Raw genomic sequence first — 21588 nt, forward strand, 5'->3', positions numbered from 1 at the left:
GGACATCAGAATAGTTCAAAAGGGAGGGGAAAAAAGCTGGGTTCAGCATATCTTCTTAAGCAACAGCATCTCTACCTCTTCCTTTAAACTGTTTGAAAATTCCTCCTATTTCAAAGGAAGAATTTAATCATCTCCTAAATCACTGGCAAAATAAGAGCCATTATAAGTCAAGCTGTTGACAGCTCTAGTAAACATGAATTTGCATGAACTGTCTAAAAACCTCTCCAGGTTTTTGAGAGACAAGCAATATGACAAAAGAAGGCCCCAAGTTGTTATAGACTAGTCAAATTAATGTCAAAATCAGGCAATCTTTTTGGAACAAATTCTAAGCAGTCACCTGTGAGGACTTAGAAAAGAAGATATTGCTTGGCAAAAGCCAGCATGAGTTTATGAAGAATAAACCATGCCAAACCAGCACAATTTCCTTTTTTGAAGGAGTGACCAGTTTAGTGGACTATGGGAATGCAGTGGACATAGTCCAGATCAATTCTTTCTGGAAGAGAATAAGGGAAAATTAAGATTGAGCAATGCTACCATTAAAAGATGATATAGCTGCTTAGTACATAGTAAATGTACATCAATAGCTCTATGTCAATCTAGAAAGAAGTGCCAAGGGGGAAACCTCTGGGCTCCATTTTAGGCCCTGGGATGTCCAACATTCTTGGATAAAAGGTTTGACTATATGGTTACCATATCTGCAGATGATCCAAAGATGAGGGAGACAGCAAATATCTTAAGAGAACGATATCAAAATTCAAGATGAACTTGACAAGCTGAAACATTGGGTAAAAAACAGCTACACAAATCTCAGAAAAGACAAATACAGAGTCCTTCATTTAGATATGAAAAACCAAAGATGTAAATACAGAAGTGGTAAAAAAATGGTAAAAATACACAGCAATTTTTAGCCTGGATTGAAACACAGAACTACACCACTATTTTGCAATGCAGGGTGAGTCTTCTTGCTATCTCAACATACAACCTCCAACTGCACAATTATTAGCTTGTTTTATATAGGCCATGAGGTTGACCCTGTTCTATTCTGTTCTGTTCTGTTCTGTTCTATTCTAAATGAAAGATGGAAATATAGGACAAGTACTATATATTCATTTCATGGTATGCATATTTTTCATCTTGCACGTGATATAAATGAATATTGTTTGATGAAAGCAAACTTAAGTGATAACTTTTAAAACTAATATATAAACATTTTACTTCTTAAAATGACATTCTAAATACAATTCCTTCCTTTAATTAAACGAATTTACACATTTTGATAGAAATGAAATATGTAGATGTAGAAGAATCACATTATGTAAAATGTATATATAAACCGAATCTTGTAAATATAATCTTGTCTTTCTATACAGATATTTTATAAATAATGTCAGCTAGGCCACTGATTTTCCCCCCCATTAAGTTACACTTCATACCCATTAATGCTAGAGGTGTCCCACTGTCTTATTACTTGTGAATATAAAAAATTGTCCCCACAAGGTGGTGCTAAGTCTTTTAAAATCATTTGCAAGATAGGAAGAAAAAACTTTAGCGGGAAATGTAGAAAAGCCAGTATGTTTAATATATCTACAGGTTATTTGCAAGATTAAAGACAATAAAATGTTACATTGTGGCATAAAAATTGGTAATAGTGTGAGACTGATGAATTTTGTAAAAGAAACATTTTAACAGAAAAACTACCAATTATTTATGGGGATTTGTGTGATTATGTATTCAGTCATACTAAATATGCAGTGATCATAATCACCATGGGACATTTTTCTAATCTGATCTGCATTTTTCTAATTCTGGGACTGCAATACCAGAGTTTTCTTCTGCTAGTCTGAATAAGCATGCATTAAGCTTTGACTCTTAAGGAACAACTCTGATAACACTGATAACACTCCACATAAACTTCCAACAAGCATACCTCAATGTGTAGCACACCAATTTATAAAGCACCAGAACAACACTTCTCCAAATTTGCTGGAATCAACTAAATGATGGTCCTTCTGGAGACTTCTGAAGACTATTTTCATTATCTAGGAAAAAAAACATCCCAGATCTTTGCCTTCTTGAAGCTCTTTCAGCTAAGCTTCTCAGCCTGGTTGAGATTTCAAAAATTTTGACATTTAGATTTGATGGCCAAGGGTGGGAATGAAAGACCTCATTTTATACTGGTTGGTTGGAGAAGTTGGAAAAAGTAGCCTGGAAATATTGTGCATTTCCACTGTGATTAACATGCAACATTTTTATTCTATCTAAACAGCTGGAAGCAGTTTCTTTTATCTTGAAAGTAGAACATACTGACCAGAACTTTCTAAGTATTCAATTTCTTTATGGTCAGATGCTCCATTGCTCTGCTTCCCCCCCTCCCCCCAATGATGAAGTTTATTTCAATATATAACCTGCCTGATCTCAAGTCACTCAAGGAGACACATAAAGGTTTTTTGAAAACCCCATCAAAAATGGGATGAAAAATACAACAACAAACCACATTAGGGAAATATGAAGAGAATTAACATATAAAGTTGCTTATGAAGATTCCAAAATCACCCTGACCCAGGGCTCAGCTAAAAAAGCCAGTTTTTAAAAACATCCTAAAAGGCAGGATTGAGCCCACAAATACAGGGTTAGACGAGCAAAATGCTGTCCCAGAAGGTACGAGCAGTGACAAATAAGACATTCTTCAAGGTCCCATGACACTATTTGGTTGAGAGGCTTGAAACATGTTAATCCTGCCAGATTTTATAGGATAAGCATCTATATACATATTAAAAAGATCCAAGGTTTGTTTTGTGATGAAAGTCTACATTGTAGACTCCTTCCTGAACCCCAGTGAGCCATTCTTTTCACAAGAGGTTTCAATTTGAAAAATCTATTTTATAGAGTAACAATAGTGTTTTTTTTCTCTCCGTGGATATCGATTCATTTTAAATGAGTATAGAATAGAATATATTGAATTTTTATTTGAATTTGCAAGTGTATCATAGTTACTATTTTTAATTAAATAGTATAGATTAGGTTTCATGTATGTTTTTATAAATATAATTATAATTTCAGCATTCTTCTATGACTATATGAACAGTAGCCATGAACAATTACTGAAAACCCTTCTCCATTCTAGGCAGTCCCATACTGCTACGAATATAGAGCAATAACAACACATCCTCTCTGCCTATATGGGAAAATAGTAATACATTTTAAGGCTAAAATGACTGAGTTTTAATATTAGCTAGATTCAGTTACTGTTAGCTTGAGCTAGCTTGGGATGAAAAAAAGATTGCTTAGAGCCATGAACTGAACTAAATATTACTTTAAAAGACCCTAAAATTTGTCTTTTGTGGAATTATGGTCCAAACAGAAGTTTGTTTAATGAATGCACATTCAACTAAGAATTGAGGTATAGTACTGTTGGATGCAACTATGTTCATGGAAGGTTTCCTGGACAATACATTAAGGATACCGCATTGTAAGCCACCCTGAGTCTCCGGAGAAGGGCGGCATATAAAAATAAAAATAAAATAAATACTCTATTGTGAGAGATTACTCTGAAATTCAGAAAAGTGAAGAATCTGCTATTCATAATTAAATGAGCAATTAAAATAATGAAAACAATAATGTTTATACTATTCCCATCTGACTTAGAATACAGAATATGATGGAATGTATATCGCAAATAAACAGAAATAACATTCAGAAGAATTTATATTGCAATACCTTAAAATTCATTTACTTGTGTTTAACCCTTTCAGTCTTACTAATATTCTCACATAGCTCTGTTAGTGCTTCAAAACAAACAAGTTAGTTTTAAAAAATGAAAGTGTAATTTGATCTAGCTTCACTAATTTGATGCATTAACTACAATGAGGTTTGCGATCAGTAACAAGTGATTACATACAACTGTGTGTATATGACTTTGAAATGGCTTTCAAAAACTTTTGAAATGGTGTAGGAATTAATGTTCATATGTTTCTGTATATGCACAAATATGCCCATTTATTTTTAACTATAAACATCACATCCTCTTCTGACTTGCTTAAATATTACAGTAATCTAATCCTCCCACTTAGAAAATATATAATGCATTATATGTAATTTTACAAATCTATTCAAAGGTGTTTTCAATTTTTTTTTCTGATAGTAGACTAGTACTTCTGTGAATTGGAAGAATATTAAACTGTTCACACAATTCACTAAGCCAATTTACTTACTTCAACTATAAATTTATTTGCCTTTTACAAAGCTGTTTAAAGTGCACCATGTTTTCATTCTACCTTAATTAGGAATGACAAATTTTACACACACAAAAAATATTATATAACATGAGTGCCACAGGGTAAACACCTACCTAAAAATGGTCTTTTTGCAAAAAAGAAAAATGTATCATATTAGGCATGTTATTTGTATAGAAGACCCACTTTACCAAAAACACCCCCCTAAAATAATTCTACAGGATATGAAATACAAGTATAAAAGATTTAGTACATTGAAATGTTTCAGAAAGTTTGGAGAGGAAGAAGAATAAATGTAATCCAGTCCTGTACTATGAAATTGAATCTTCTCTGAGAACAAGCGTCTGGTTGGGTTATTTACTCCCAAGTGAACAAAGCACATATTGCACTGCAATATATTTTTCAAAGTTATTTTAACTGATTTCAACAGAATCTAAAATCATGTTTCATTTCCTTTGCTTTACATTCAGTGAGAATTAAATCTATACAGCAGCAAATACGATTGTCAATCCAAATTAATATAAATATGCACTACTAATAAATTACTTGTGCATAATAAATATGTTGAGATGGTTGGACATAAAGACAGAATGAATGATGATCAAATTGCAAAACTATGAAAGAAGAGTGAATGGTTTGAGAGGAAGGGGAAGTCTGAGGAAGTTATGATTGGACGGAATTATTGAGATCCTGAAAAAGAGGTGAGGAGTTAAAGGATAAAAAGGTGATATTTGAATCAATGTACAGACATGGTGGAAGCAAGGATGTTTTGCAAGGGTAGAATAGAATGGGGATGTACAGTGTTTTAGTATAAGCTAGTTTTATCTATATATTTTTTTCTCATCTCATGTTCTGAATTTCCCCCCCTTCTATTTCATACACTTTCTTGGCATAGTGCAAAGTACCATGATAGATATGTCCATATGTATATACATACGTTCAGAAGTGAATCCTACCTATGGTTATGATATTAAATTGAGATATCAACAATTTTGAGAAGGCCCATCACAGGAGACTTTGTGATAGTTCGATATCTAATTATATTTAAGCAATATTCTTTAGAATACAGAGTAGCCATCCCATTCTCAGCAAATTATAAATAACTATGTTAGCAGTATTATCATGTTATTTATTCCTTTACATTTTTAAGTACAGTCACATAAGAATATGTAATTGTTTATTTAAGAAAAATTACCTCACAGGATAAAAATATTTTATGAATATTTGCAGTGTATTCTTACAACACAGAATGGAATCTTATGCCAACATGAAAGATTCCTTAATGCTGTATGTCAACCATTTAAGCCTCTGCAGTTCATTTTGTCATCAAAGTTATCTGATTAATTTATAGGGTAACCACTGTAGAAAGCAAATGTTCTGTCAGAACCATTTTTAAATTACTATTATTAGTGTTCTCTGATAATTGAAACAGTATTTCTCCACACAAACTTCATTTGTTGAAGTGAAACTGGGTGGAATGAGTGATCTGAATTCTAGTATTGGCTATGAATCAAATCATAATATGAGTCCAAGAAAGCTATCTTTACCTGTGGATATATTGCATCAGTGAACTGAACAAGAAATTTGGAGCAATAATGCTGAAAGAAATGTATCAGTTTTTGCTATTTATACTTTACAAAAAGCAAGCATAGAATAGAACATTAACAGTAATCAGAAAAAGCTATTCAAATTCACAGAGGTTGATGTGCTCACTGGGTGTAATGGAGGATAAGGGAATTGAACAAGTCAAAATCCTTCAAATAAGAAATAGTGGTGTTCTACTACCTCTGCTTCCTCACTGCTGCAACAGTGTAGTCATTGCTCAAGTGGAATTTTCCTGTACGTACCTATCAAAGGTAAAGCATCTAATCTAGCCATTGAGAAAAAACTAACCTATTAACAGTGAACACACAAGTTAAAAAAAAAAAGAACTGTCCACATTAACAAAGAATATTAAGGATAAATTTAAGGATCTAAAATATGTTTGGAATCTGAAATCCCACATTTGTTTCTTTACCATTTGTTCCACTGGAACCAAGTGAAATTAAACAATTCAAAAGAAAACCATATATATAAAGTTTACCTGACAACTTCTTTTTTGGAGTTGAAACTATCAACCAAAATTAAGAGATAATAAATCAGACAGTTGATGTTATCTACAGGCTAAATAGTAAAGTAAGCTGCAGCTTCTATTAAGGTACTCTAAACTGGAAGATCATCTTCCCGGCCTGTGCATGCACACTGGGCGGCTGATCTTCCGGTTTCCGGCATGTGCACACGCGCACTCCCGTTTCAGCACTCGATGCTGAAAAGATTCACCAACACTGCACTAGAAGATTCTTTTATATTCAAGAGTAACTGATTCTGTCATAGAACTCATGGATCAGATGGAATGTTTTATGTAGCATCAGAAGAAACTAAATGCTCCAAAGCTTTTTTCTTCTTTTTGAGAACCCCATCCACAGCTCCTTCCAGAGAGAAAACAACATCGACCCAGTTATGAGGGCCAAAGTGAGCATCTTTTTCTCCTCTTGTTGCAAGAAATATTTGCATTAGTGTTAAACAACTCAAAAACATATTTATTTTTCAATCTTAAATCAAGTGGATTCCAGAATTTAATATAAATGGCTTAATTATATGGTACCTTATTGATTGATTGATTGATTGATTGATTGATTGATTGACTGACTGACTGACTTATCTTGGAGACAACTTTACAGTATGACATGTGAGCTCAATAAGATATACAGTATAATGCTTCCAGATGAACTGATTTTTGTACTCTTGATCAAAAGACACTGCAGTGATAAGTGTTTTTTTCTTTTCTCATAAGAAGAAAATATGAACGTAGAGATCATAAAACAAGAGGATTACTGCATGCATACTTATTTATACATAAGTGAAGAGATTGCTCTTGTTTAAAAGAGCTCCTAGATTGTTCAGAAAGCTAGTTTATCAGCAAATGAGCAGAATCATAAGTACAACTTTGATTCCTCTTGACAGTAGATGTGGTAAACTATAGCAACATCACTGGTTTTTTTTAAATTGTGCTATTTAAACCGGAGACTTTGAAACAAACAAGGTTTGTTCCTCCAATCTGTTCCCCAAAAAACCCAAACCAGATTTTTTGTTTACTGACATAGTAATTAAAACTTCAAAACCTATCAACTACATCTGCTGACAGGATGGGATGAATTGGTGGGCTTTAGAATAGTACTCAATTTGCTGGCCAAGTAGAAATCTGCTGAACCAAATGAACATTCTGGCTTATAACTTGCAGAAAATAACAAAATGATATTATGGTTTACTGTATTTAAATATCAGCATTTATACTTTGTCCAAAATATTTTCTTTCCATTTACCAATATTTGCATTGCACCACATTAAATTTTTAAAAGATGCTAATATTTCTTTTGGAAGGAAAATGTCTGCTATGAGGCCTGTCAAAATCGTTGTGATAAGAGAACATGAGGATTTCTGTATCTTCTCTTCTCTTTTTAAATGTTTATGTAGCACTTTTTTTTCTCAGTGCTTGTCAGGAAAATCAGTCTGACCCTACAAAGATGGATGATCTGCTAGCAAATAGAGAGCAGAAAGTATGAAGTAAGCCAGAGACATACAGTACCTCAGATTTATGCAAACCTAATGCTGCTTTAATTGAATTCTTCTGATAAACTGTTAGCATGGATCAAAACACAAGCAGAAGAAGGGGACATAAATTAAATTCTGTGAACTAGTAATAAAAACTAATCCTGGTTAAACATCATTTGTCCATTGTAAGAAAAGATTCTGTGAACAGTTTTAAATATTGTATATTAGCACTATTACTATGGCTTATGAACAATGTGAAAATAAAACTAAACTTGCCTGATTAAAATGCTACCCTAGAGCAGTGTTTCTTAAGCATTTTTTTTTTAATTTGATTTATATGCCACCCTTCTCCGGAGACTCAGGGTGGCTTACAATGCGTTAAGCAATAGCCTTCATACTTTTGTATATTTATACAAAGTCAGCTTATTGCCCCCACAAACGGGGTCCTCAATTTACCCACCTTAGAAAGGATGGAAGGCTGAGTCGACCTTGAGCCTGGTGAGAATTGAACTCGCAGTAATTGCAGGCAGCTGGATGTTAAATGCTGCCTTAGTAGGAGGCATTAGCTTCCTACGCCACTCAGGCTCCTTTTTTGCTCTAAGGATCCTTTTCTTCTTTTTAAAAATTATGGAAAACCCCAAAAAAGCTTTTTTTTGTATATTTATCTAAGTTTAGCAAGTAAAAAAATTAAAATTGATACTACATAGAATACTTTATTTAAAATAACAACATTTATTTAAAATAATGGTATTAAACCCAAGGTATTAACATAAACAAAATATTTTTCATGAAAAAACCTCTAATTTTTAACAAATATAACACTGAAAAGAGTGACAATTCTTAAAATTCATTGCAAATCTCTTCAATATATGGAAAATAGTTTTTACTTTTTAAATCCCTGAGGGAATCTCAGTGGGGTGAGGTGGCAGGGGTCCTTGGACAACTTTTTTAAGAAACACCATCCTGGAGCATTTGATAGACTTCATAAAAAAAAATGTTAAAAGAGTCTGGCAAGGGAGTGAAAGATTAATGGTCATCGCAATTATGCTATAGCGAGTTCTCTATATGCTGTATAATACATTTGAAACATACAATATACAGTTTCATTTATATAAATGAGCTTTTTATTCTTCATAGACTTAAATGTGCATTATTTTAAAACAGAAACCAAATAGCAACTTGGCAATGTTAGAATGCTGTTTTACCTAAGCTCCTTGATTCCTTCCTAATTTCAATCTTCATCCACTATGAGGGATCTATGTTTCTACTCATTTACTCTCTAAAAGAAGCGTGGAATCCAAGTTGGGAGACAAACTCTCAACCTGTATCCAGCATGCTCACTTTTTTGAAGATGGAGTATTACTACGTTAGTGCAGCTGGAGTCTTCCAAATTATAGTTAGCCCAGTGGATGTAGACAACTCTTCCTGCTGCTACAATATGTTACTTTGTGTGTGGGGGGGGGGGGGGGGGTGGGGGGGTGGCAGGGGGTCACAGTGCTTAAAGTGAAATTCTGTGTCCCATCTGCCTGCCATATTTTCCATGGATCAAAACTCAGAAGGAGACATAGGACGTAAAGCCAGCAAATGCCTGCTAGCTTTGAAGTGATACCAGCTCTTTGAAGGTGGGCATAATATGAGCAGACTTCACTGCACAGGGATATTTGAGGTTAGAAGTGGAGCAACCAAACAAAAAGTTGGGAAGAACAAGCAGTAGATTATTTTGAGACCTCTCAAATCATACACATAGGTAATAGTTAAATAAGCCCTTTGCAATACTGTTGTTGATTTAGGAAAAGTACAAGCATAGAGAAAATATGGTCATTACTGAATATACATCTCTGATATTTTTTTAAAAGAACCCTAGCAACCCCCTCCTCAGTCTGCATGTCATTCATGTCACTGAATCAGGAAAACTATCCCCGCTCTATAGCAATGAAGAAAATGTGAATGTTTCTAATATTTTTATTTATTTATTTATTTGTCAAACATATATATTAACAGATAAAAGTATAAACATAATTTGAATACAGGAAATGGATACAAATAAATGGGGGACAGTAGGACAGGGATGGTAGGCACGCTGGTGCTCTTATGCACGCCCCTTACAGACCTCTTAGGAATGGGGTGAGGTCAAAGTAGACAGTTTTAGGATTTAGGGGAAGAAACCACAGTCAGGTAGTGCATTCCAGGCACTGACCACTCTGTTACTGAAGTCATATTTTTTGCAATGGAGTTTGGAGCGATTCACTTTAAGTTTGTATCTATTGTTTGCTCGTGTATTGTTGTGGTTGAAGCTGAAGTAGTCATTGACAGGTAGGACATTGTGGCAGATAATTTTATGTACTACGCTTAGGTCAGACCGAATTTGGCGTAGTTCTAAGTTGTATAAGCCCAAAATTTCAAGTCTGGTGGCATAAGGTATGCCTTATTAATAATATTAATAATTATTAATACCTCTATTAAAATTTGATATTGATCAAATTGCATGTCCTGGGTCAATGGAGCAATGCCATACAAATTTCCTTTGTATGCTACCTCCAAAGTCTGCCAAAACCTTTTTCTTCCAAAAAGAAAACAGTATTTCTTCCATTTAATATTTCTTACAGTTTAGAAGAGGAGAGCTTAGAAGAGAAGAGGAGAGGATTGGTAGTTTTAAATTTCTGGGCATTTATATCTCGAAGGACCTCTCATGGACTATGAATGTTAACATGCTTGTGAAGAAGGCACAGAAGAGGCTGTACTTCCTGAGAATACTCAGGAAGATAAATCTATCTCAGCATCTACTTCTGTCCTACTATCGCAGCACCATTGAGAGTGTCCTGACATATGGCATTCTTGCATGGTATGGGAACAGCTCTGTAGCGGACAAAAAAGCTCTACAGAGAATCATTAAAACTGCCCAGACTATCATTGGACTCCAGCTACCAGCCCTGGATGACATCTTCGAATCTCGCTGTTTGAGAAAGTTGCATAACATTCTCAGAGACTCTTCCCATTCTGCTTACAATCTTTTTGGACTGTTGCCTTCTGGCAGAAGATACAGAACAATTAAAACTCGGACCACACGTTTTCTGAGTAGTTTTTATCCCAGACCTATAATTGCACTCAACAATGAACAAAAGGGACACCATCAGTGAGCTGTTGGACAGCATTACTTGGTCTGTTGTGTGGATGTTTGGGTGGTTTAGGGGTGGGGAATTGTGGTGGGTAGGAGTGTGTTTGGGGTTGTTATGTGTATTGGACCTGGTCTTTGGGTGGTTAAGTGAATTTTGTTGTACGGGTATACCATGTATACATGTACAATGACATAAAGTTATTATTATTAATATCAAAGTAACAGACTTTCAGTTAACTTTGAAACAGCTGAACAAGTTATTTCAAAAAAACTGCAGCAGCTGCTGCCCTAAGTGTGTCTTTCCCCACCTTGGAACTACTTAATGGATTTGTGATGTGACACATTATGCTATGAGTTAGAACACAGGAAACAAATGCACTGGAGCAGAATTGGTTTAATAGTATAGTGAATGTGACAATTGCAAGCAAAATGCTTCTACAAACTCAAAACAGAGTAGAAAAGAACAAACACTACCTGTACTTAACATCTCAATCATATGACACACTGTGCTCTGTGCATTTAACAATCTTAGTGCTGATCCACACAACCAGCTTGCTCCAATGTAATTTCTCACAGGCACAGGCAGAAATACAAAGGTTATTATTATACAAGGACAAGCAGTGTTGCCCAGTTAACTGCTTTGCTTCATTTCATTACAAGCAAACATCTCCATTCTAATTGGTTGCTATACAAATGCTCATCTCTCTGGTTAGTAGTCACTGCTCTCCAGGGCTACTGTTTTTAATAGTTCACCAGTACAATAATGAAATCCTGGCCTTCCCTTCTTTTTAAAAAGGATAACAATTAAACAGTGAAATGGCAGATCTCTCCTTTAAAAAAAAACACACCTAAAACCCAAAAACAAAAAGCAAAAAGCAAAAGCAAGTGAACTTGAAAACACTTCTTTTCCTTTCCAGCCCATTTGACAGCCAAAATTCTTAAACTTAAACTCTTTTCATTTCTTATTGGTCTACTGGGTAGATGCACTAGATGAGAAAGTATAAGGTCAGAGAGGAAATTCACACAAAAGGTATATAGATCTGCTAATGCACCAGTTAGCCTGATTAAACATCCTACATTCATGTTTTCCAATAAATTTGAATAAATAATTATATCTCTGAAAATATGCAATAATGCCTTTTTTTTTTTACCAGTATACAGCAACTGTAAATCTAAGAGTTTTCTATTTCTGGAATTATAGATGGCTGAACTGCTTCTCAGATTAAAAAGTGACCCTAAGGCAATTTACAAATTCCATTTTAAAATTTTACTGTATGTCGAGTTGATTTCTTTTCATTAAATATTTTATATAGCCTGTTTTTATGATTTTGAGTTATTCCAAGAATTGTTCAAAACTCAGTCCAGATTAATAAAGTAGTTTTAAAAAATCTTGTTGATATATGTATAGACAATACATAGGTAGTCCTCGATTAACAACTGTAATTGGGTTCAGGAACTAGTGAAGTGGTCATAAAGGAAAAGAATCACATGAGCATACTGACTTACAATGATAGTTCTGGTTGTGGTTGTTGAGCAAATCCTGCACAGTTAAGCATGATGAGACATAAATGTGATTTGTGACTTCCTGCCAACATTCCCATTGACTTTGCTTGTCAGAAGTCAGCAATGAAGGCTGCAAATGGCAGTTACATGTGGGACATTGTGAACATTGTAAATACGAGTTGGTTGCCAATGCTCAAATCTCAAACACATGATGCAGGGATGCTGCTAATGTCAAATGATGGCTAAACAAGTGGTTGCTAAGTGGTTGCTATATGGTATATAATAACATTCACATTAAAAAAATCATTACATCAAATTCTGAATAGATATGTACCAGAACTATGTTTTTACATGAGGAAAGAACTATTAACCATGGTTCTTGAAAACTGTTATTTCAAATAAAACCTATTATACAATTAAGCGACTTTTTATACTCACTCTATAAAAAGTATAGCTACTATTTTATATATTATATAAAATTTTAAAAATGAACTAGAAATGAACTTGTATGGGTTACATTTCCACCTCAATTAAAGTTTAATTTAATTGTTTGCTTAATCCACTATAATATGAACTCCAGTGTATGAATGTATCCATTTGAGTAATTTTTGGTAGACTTCTAAGTCTGATTCTATGGTTTGCTTCAGCTGCTGGTTAACAAGAGTGTGGATGAATAAACATCTCAAGAACAAATATCTTTCCGGGAAAAACTAGATACAGCTGCTACTTGATCTCAACTTGTTTTGCTAACCTACTTATTATTGCTTATTGCTATGTCATGATAATAGTGTTGTTTTTCATCCAGTTTGCCTCTACTTTCTTCTTACTAATTCTTACATGCTTGCCACATCACATCTTCATTGTACTTCCAGAGAAGAATTCTGTCAATGGTTGTAAGAAGCATTTTTGGTTTCTGCAGTTATTGTTTTATATGTTTATTTTTTGCAATATGTCAATATCATCCATTCCTGAAAACTCTGAGTAGCTAACAATAAAAAAAACATTGTTAAAAGTCCTCAGAAACATTCACTCACCCACCCTAAAGAGTAATTAAAAACCCAACAACATTGAATGGGACAAAGAAAAACAGACCATGTAAGGTTTCTATCAATGCAACCTAATTTCTTAACATGTTTTTCTCTTGGACTAGATGGAAAAGCAAGGTATTAACTGGTCTTCTAAAACCCAAGAGCAAAAAGAGTGAAAGAGCTCCAAAAGCTTTGGAGTAGCGGTTGAAAATAGCCACCAGATATGGAGCCATGTAAGGCTTCAAAGAAAACCATCAGTGCCTTTAATTGCAATCTAGAAGCCAACTGGCAACCAGTAAGTATAACTATAAGTATAATTTTATTTCTATACCGCCCTTCTCCCGAAGGACTCAGGGCGGTGTACAGCCTATTTAAAAACACAAGACAAACATCAATTAAAAATTTAAAATTATTAAATAAATTCGGCTCAATTTAAAACCCCCCAAAATTTAAAATACCCCAATTTAAAATATTACGTTGATAGCCCAGCCTGGCGGAACAGCAGGGTCTTCAATGCCCAGCGAAATACCCGGAGGTCGGAGATCTTACGTATTTCCGGGGCCAGTTCATTCCACAGGGCTGGGGCTCCCACAGAGAAGGCCCTCCCCCTGGGTGTCACCAGCTGACATAACTTGGCCGATGGCACCCTGAGGAGACCCTCTCTGTGGGAGCGAACTGGCCAGTGGGAGGCTATTGGTGGCAGAAGTCGGTCTCGAAGGTACCAATGCAGTCAGCGGTGGGCTGCTGCCAGTTGTAACAACCAGTTCGCCCAGCACCGAAAATGTGAGCGAGCACAGCCTTCCGCGCATGTGCGCAGCTTCAAAAACACGGCAATATAGGATGGAATAGAGCTGGGGCAAGTGGGTGGTCGCCTGCAGGTCGCAAGTACCGGTTCGCTTGAACCGGTCTGAACTGGCAGCAGCCCACCTCTGAATGCAGTGCCCAAAGCAATGGGTTCACCTGAATATAACAAGAAACTATCATTACTGCCTGGACTACTACACTTTCTACTAGCTGTTGCTTCATAATGCTTTTCCAGGGTAGCCCAATATACAGCATGTTACAGTACTCCAGAGAGCAAGTCCTGACTGCATCAGCAAGGCTACCTGCTCTTATGTAGTCTTCAGTAATAGCACCACTTTATTATTTATAGGGCCTGACCTAAGAAAGTTCGGGCCCTACTCTTAACTGATTCTATGACTGAACCAAGTAGGCAGCCAGTTTGCTGTAGAGTTTAAGACATCAGGCTAGTAACTGGGAGACCATGGCTTCTAGATCTGTCATAGGTACAAAGCCAACTGGGTAACCTTGGGCCAGTCACTCTTTCTCAGTCTTATGAAGGAAGCAATGGCCAACTACTTCTGAAATCTTATCAAGAAAACTACAGGGACTTGCCTGGGCAATTGCCAGTAATCAATGCTGATTCAAAGGCACAAACAAATGAAGATTGAACCTAAAGTATTCTCTCAAAGCACTACCTACCATTCATGGTGCCAGTTTAAATCAATCACTTGGAAACAGCTCTATAATTTATTTCATAGCAACTACCAAAGCCACCACTAACTCTCTAAAGGTCCAAGCAATCCTGTTAACAGCTGCACTTAAACAACAATAGTAAGACAAGAATGCAACACTCATTGTGAGACAAAAATACAGGTAACAAATGCTAAAGCTTGCCCTCTGTGATCTCTTACATCAGAAATAGGTAATCCTCTTGCTCTTGAACCATTAACAACATCAGACTATTTTCAAAAGCTCTTTAAATGCATGTTTCTATACCATTTAGCACAGACTATGTACTTTTCATAATTACAAGAGTTATATAAAAAGATAAACCATATTCCAGTTTGAGAGAGATTACGGTGGAGAGTACAATTTAGGCTAGTTTAATTTCAAATTCAAATAAAACCCACAATTTTAAGTACAATACCATTCTAATGCAGAATTTTGATCCTAGAAGATAGAGGCCACTATGGTGGGATATATATGTCAGGTGATCAATGAACAGACCTAAAGTAGGGCTACTGACCTAGTATCATCCAGATATTAGTAGTTTTCCTACCGAGCAGCTGAGTACTGAGTACCTATTGAGATTATATCAGTGGTGAAATCTGAACCAATTTGTTACTGGTTCGCTGGCCACCCATGCGCACGTGCATGCACAACAAATGTGCGCTGCGTGCGCATACGCAGTGCGCACCAAACATGTGCTGCCCACTTCGGGCAAACTGGTAGTTAGCTACCAGTTCAGTTGAACTGATAGTTTAAAAAGCTACCGGTTCGGTCGAACCGATAGTTTAAAAAAGCTATGATCCGACGATCAGCTGTGCTGTGCAGTTTAGCTTTGCTAGAAAGCAAGATTTCCTGCTTTCTAGCAAAGCTAAATCACGCGGCACAGCTGATCGTCAGATCGTAGCTTTTTTAAACTACCGATTCACCCGAACTGGTAACTAACTACCAGTTTGCCCGAACTGGTAGCTTTTTTTTTCTACCGGTTCACCCGAACTGGTAGTTTTTATCACTACCGGTTTACCCGAACTGGAGCAAACCGGTAGTATTTCACCCCTGGATTACATACATGAAATACTGAATAGTGCTATATGAACATGAAACAATATTATTTCCTATATACAATATATTCCCTTTTTGCTGTTTTTTTTAAATAAATACATAGAATAATTGGGGAGGAGGGGCAGAAAACCTTGCACAAATTCATTAAAAATAACATAACTTACAGCCAGTTTCCCGGCTTTTACCTCATATATTCCATCCTGTAGAATTTTCTTCATTAGGTATCTAACAGAATTTAATTGACAAGACAATTTTCTCTAGCTTTCTTCACACTACTCTTAATTTATTTTTCCTTCAAACCAACTATCTATAAATGGAAGACCGTTTTTACTTTTACAGTAAAGTGCAGGATTAAATTAATAAGATCTTTTCACACTTAGGGAAAAATTGAAAATGCTATCAAACATGACACAAACACTTTAATATTTACAGGAACACTTATCTTATTATTTTGTAATGTCTTTTTAAGTCTACTGAATAGAGCACAGGAAAGACTCTAATCTGCACATGCCAAGAAATCTGCTTCTGTTTTTAAATAAATTGAAATTGAATGACAAAGGCTATAAAGCAGGAGTGAAATGCTTCCAGTTCGGTCCGGTTTGCCTGAACCGGTAGTAAAAAAGGCTATTGGTTTGCCAAACTGGTAGTAAAAAATGAAAAAAAAAAGTTATGACGATCAGCTGAATGATACGCAATCATCAGAACTTTTTTAAAAACTTTTTTAGCATTTTACTACCCCATGCCTCCTTTTGGTGTGCACTGTGCGTGCGTGTGCACCTCACATTTGGTGCATGGTGCCCACTGCGCATGCGCGCATGCACTGCACGTTTGGCACGCAGCATGCATGCGCAACCAGCGAACTAGTAGTAAACCAGTTCAGATTTTACCACAGATATAAAGAGTCACTTGGTTGAGTTGGGCAGCAATAGAAATAAATCAATGAGGAAGGATGTGACCATTTTACAATACTGTACCATACATCATCACATTTTCAAATCATTCTTCCTGTGCAAATGCAGCACAAAAATTATCTCTATTTATTGAAATATCTCTACTTCCAAGTATTATTATACCACCATTTTAATTACACCTTGTCAACTTGGTGTTCTCTGACACAGAGGGGACAAGTGGTGGAGTGATTGAAACTGACAAAACTTTATACTCCTTGAAGTATAAATGTTTGAAACTGGCAGACTTTATACTCCTTGAAGCTGACATGGAATAGTGTTGATTTATGCAATAAAATACTGGAGTAAAACTGGTACATCTGATGACAAATTAAAAAGTGTTTCTGACATAGTCTGGGGCTAATATCAGGACCACACTATGGAACCAAGAAAAAGACTAGCATCGCCAAGGCATGACTGTGATAAAATGCACATACGAACAAGGTCATCACACATAGGGCCAGTCCTACTGCAGTAGTAAAATGAAATATTCATCTCAGGCAGTTGTTTCTGAGAGATGGCTGCAAGTTGGTGAAGAAGAAAGTTGTGTAACATGCCTTGCCTGCAGCTTTCTCATGTGGTCATACTGCTGCTGTTCCATTTTCAGTAATAAATGCAGATTCAGCTATCAGTCCAGTCAGATTATACGTGGTATGGCACTTGAGCCATCATCTTGTTGATTGCAAAATATAGATCAGACTGCTCACATACACTGTAGTTTGTAAAGCATGACAGAATAGCTCTAACTCCTTCTGGTATTTCCCTCTAATTGCACTAATAAGGCACCCTTCTGTGGTCAATCAAACTTTATACTTTTGGCTTTACCTTTCTGTCCCTTGTAAATGCATATTAATTTATTGGATGGATTTATGCACCATCACTCTACTTCAAACAGTAACTAAGTGGTTAACAAAACTAAAAATGGGAAAGAAGGATCTTTCTGGAATGTACTATGGGCGATTCAATGAAATCCAAGTTATGCTGAAATGTCTTAGCAAACAAAACAAAAAAAAAACCAAAGGGGGTGTAGTTTGGTTTTAAAGTGAACCTAATAATTCTGGAGATGAGGAAAAATCCAAGTTTCAGCTTAATCTCATCCATCAGGCCATCTTCTTACTAAAATGAATAAGAGTATTCAATTCGAGTGTGCAAAACATAGCTGCTTCACAACATACTTTAGTACGAATGAGGCATCTCTCTTTGAATCATTAAGGCAGCCTCCTCTTTTGCAAAAAGGATTAGATATTTAAGGCACTGTACTTCTAATTGTTAAGAAATATGTATGTGTGTGTGTGTGTGTGTGTGTATATCTGCATGCACACGCATAAGATTAAATGAAGAGGAAATAATGTTTATTAATTAAGATTATAGCGAATGAATATACATACCTGGGGCAGTGCAGAATTCAGTTGTCGTTGCAGAGAATCTCTATCATAAATTACATCTTGAAGTCGTTGCTGTGCCAGAGATAAACTTTCTTGGGTCTCCCGAAGAGTGTCTAGAAGACGATCTCTTTCATCCAGCATATTCACCATTAGCTGTTCAAAATGAGAATCAGAGTCCGAGCCACTGCTCTGGGACCCCCTTTGACTCATTGGGGTGTCCTCGTTTATCGTAGGCATCACTTCGCACATCATTTCTTAAAATAAAGAGAGGGAGGAAAGAAGAAAACTTTCAGTAAAAGGCAGCCAAAAGTTTTTGTTTGTGACAGAGAGGCGGGGAGAGAGAGAAGGAGGGAGGGAGGAAGGAAGGACGGAAGGGAAGGAGGGAGAGGGAGATTGGTCCCATATTATTCAGTTGCCTCATAATTGTTTTGTTTTTGACTATTAGGCCAAAAGCTGCCCAGCAGCTATTTAAAAAATGTATTATAATGCCATGATATCTCTATGCATCTCTCTCTCGGGGCAGTTCAATGCTTAAGTCTCAACTAGCACAGAATACAGTGTATTTTGAAAACATGGCAGATTTTGTTTGTTTACTTAAGATTGGCTCTCCACTTATTACTTTGTATATATTTTGTGCTATCATGAACAACTCTGCTTAGGACCTCTATACAAAAGAATCCATTGTCAACGTTCACTAAAGAAAATCAAGCTTCCCTTCAGGGCAGTTTGGCTAGGATAGAGGATAACCCTTCAACTAGGAGAGATTTCCCAAGAAAGCTAATTTATTTATTCAATTTGATTATTTGTTAAATTTATTTGTCACCTATCTCATGGGACTATTCTAGGTGGCTTCCAATATAAAAAAGCAAAATGAAAGGAATGTAAACAGAAGTAAAATAATAGAACCATAAAATAAACAATGTAAGGAACATTATAAGAATACACCAATAGGATAACCAAAAATATGTTAACTGCCTACTTAGATTCTTCGTAATAAGCATTTATGTTTAATATCATAGATATTCTATATTAGTTATGCAGATTAAATGAAAATAAACAATCACTATATTTAATCTTAGCTATCATTATTAAAATAGTTAAAACATATTTAAATATGAGTGGGACTCACAAAAGCTAAACCAATTATATAACCAACAAGAAGCAAAATATCTGTCCCTCTCTGTAAACAGCCACGTCAAGAACAACTGGAGTTCTTCAAACCATAATTTTTGGTTTGAAATATTGTACATTCTTTGCTGGCTGGATTCCCAAACTGTGGATCATGATCCTTTATGAGTTGTAAAGAATTGGAGGAGGTAAACGCCCAAAGCAGAATTACTGTCAGAATCTATTCCTAATCTGCCTAGATAAGCTGGCAGCTGGCTCTTCCAAACAGAAGAATTCTGATAGGACTTCAGTTTTATGCACAGAGAATCTGTTAAGAACTGAACGTGACAAGGTGAAAGCCCAACAGTTGCCAAGCTGGAGAGAACCATAATATAGACATGCCTAATTACCAAAGGCCACCAAACCTTCAGGTAACTTAGAAATAGGGCAATGCCCACTATTTAAACTCTATGCATTTAAACTTTATTTTATACTGGAAGCCGTACGGCTCTGGATGGGGAGGAACAAACTCAGACTTAACCCTTGCAAGACCGAGTGGCTGTGGTTTCCGGCATCCCATCATAGTCAGTTGACCCCATCACTGACTATTGGGGGTGAGATCTTGACCCCCTCAGAGAGGGCTCGCAACTTTGGTGTCCTCCTGGACTCGCAGCTGTCCTTAGAAGACCATCTGATGGCTGTGGCCAGGGGGGCTTTTTATCAGGTTCGCCTGATTTACCAGTTGCGTCCCTTTCTGGATCGGGACTCCTTACGCACAGTCACTCACGCCCTCGTCACTTCCCGTCTGGACTATTGTAACGCTCTCTACATGGGGCTCCCCTTGAAGAGCACCCGGAGGCTTCAACTGATCTAGAATGTGGCCGCGCGGGTAATTATGGGAGCGATCTGACGCTCCCATGTAACACAGCTCCTGCGCGAGCTGCACTGGCTCCCGGTGGTCTTCCGGGTACGATTCAAGGTGTTGGTTGCCACCTTTAAAGCGCTCCATGGCATGGGTCCTGGGTATCTATGAGACCGCCTTCTGCCATCGATAGCCTCCCATCGACCGGTACGCTCCCACAGAGAGGGGCTCCTCCGGGTGCCGTCAGCTAGACAATGCCGGCTGACGACCCCCAGGGGGACAGCATTCTCTGTGGGGGCCCCTACCCTCTGGAATGAGCTGCCCCCAGAGATTCATAGGATTACCGACCTGCGTACCTTTTGCCATGCCCTAAAAATATTACAAGCAGGGCTGGCCTAAATAATAATAATATTTTTACTATTTTAATGGGTTGTTTTATTAGAATTTTCGGCCAATTGATTTAATTGTTTTAACTTGTTTTTAATTTTTCTATTGTCATGGTTTTATTTCTGGCTGTATACCGCCCTGAGTCCTTCGGGAGAAGGGCGGTATAGAAATTTAATAAAAATATATAAATAAAATAAATACAGAAATGCATAAAATCGCCCACTTCTTTGCATTTCAGAGAACAAACCATAAATCTGTATAAGGCTACAGTTTCCTTGTATTCTAGTATCTAATGAAGTTGTGGCCGAGGATTCCCTATATCTAAATTAGGGTTTAAATGTCTGGAGAAGTGAGATTTACTGCTAAGCCCTGCTGTGAAGCTTTGCAAAATTGATATCAAAACTTATTCGAAGAATAGAACAAGTTCTGAAACAGGGTTTGACTCATAAATTGCTTGGCTTTCAGATTCTTACAAATGTTTATGGTACCCAAAGTGAGTGGGATTCTAAAACCCTTTCCAGATACCTTGGATGAATGCTTTAAAAAGGGATATAAGGTCCTTAAAAGATGCACCAAGTAAATGTAAATTACAGTATATATCTGAATTTTAGTACGAAGAATTGGATGGGCCAATTTTGGAGAATAAATGTGTCCAGCTGTTAAGAAACATAAAATATACTTCTAGGTTTTAAAGATGAAATTAACCCATCAGAAGATATTCTTTAATGCTTATTATAGCACCTCAAAACATAATTAGATCTGCTGGCATATTAAAAAAATGTGAAATTCATATGATTTGGCCTTATTCAATTATAGTTTTGGTTTGGTTTCAAATTATTATATACATCAATAATAATGTA

The 21588-nt window shown here is 36.3% G+C and overlaps 1 protein-coding gene across 1 annotated transcript in view; it reads right to left on the minus strand.

The window, feature by feature from the left end:
* PPFIA2 (PTPRF interacting protein alpha 2) overlaps window positions 1-18624 on the minus strand; it is a 201399-nt gene extending 182775 nt beyond the window's left edge. Inside the window, exon 1 of the mRNA XM_070947496.1 lies at window positions 18376-18624. Within this exon, the coding sequence (XP_070803597.1) occupies window positions 18376-18624 (249 nt within the window). The remainder of the gene's footprint in view (window positions 1-18375) is intronic.
* Window positions 18625-21588: the final 2964 nt, after the last annotated feature.

The sequence above is a fragment of the Pituophis catenifer genome, unplaced genomic scaffold (genome assembly GCF_029215685.1).
Source record: "Pituophis catenifer annectens isolate HBS135680 unplaced genomic scaffold, rPitCat1.0.hap2 SCAF_7, whole genome shotgun sequence".
In the NCBI taxonomy this organism is placed as follows: domain Eukaryota; kingdom Metazoa; phylum Chordata; class Lepidosauria; order Squamata; family Colubridae; genus Pituophis; species Pituophis catenifer.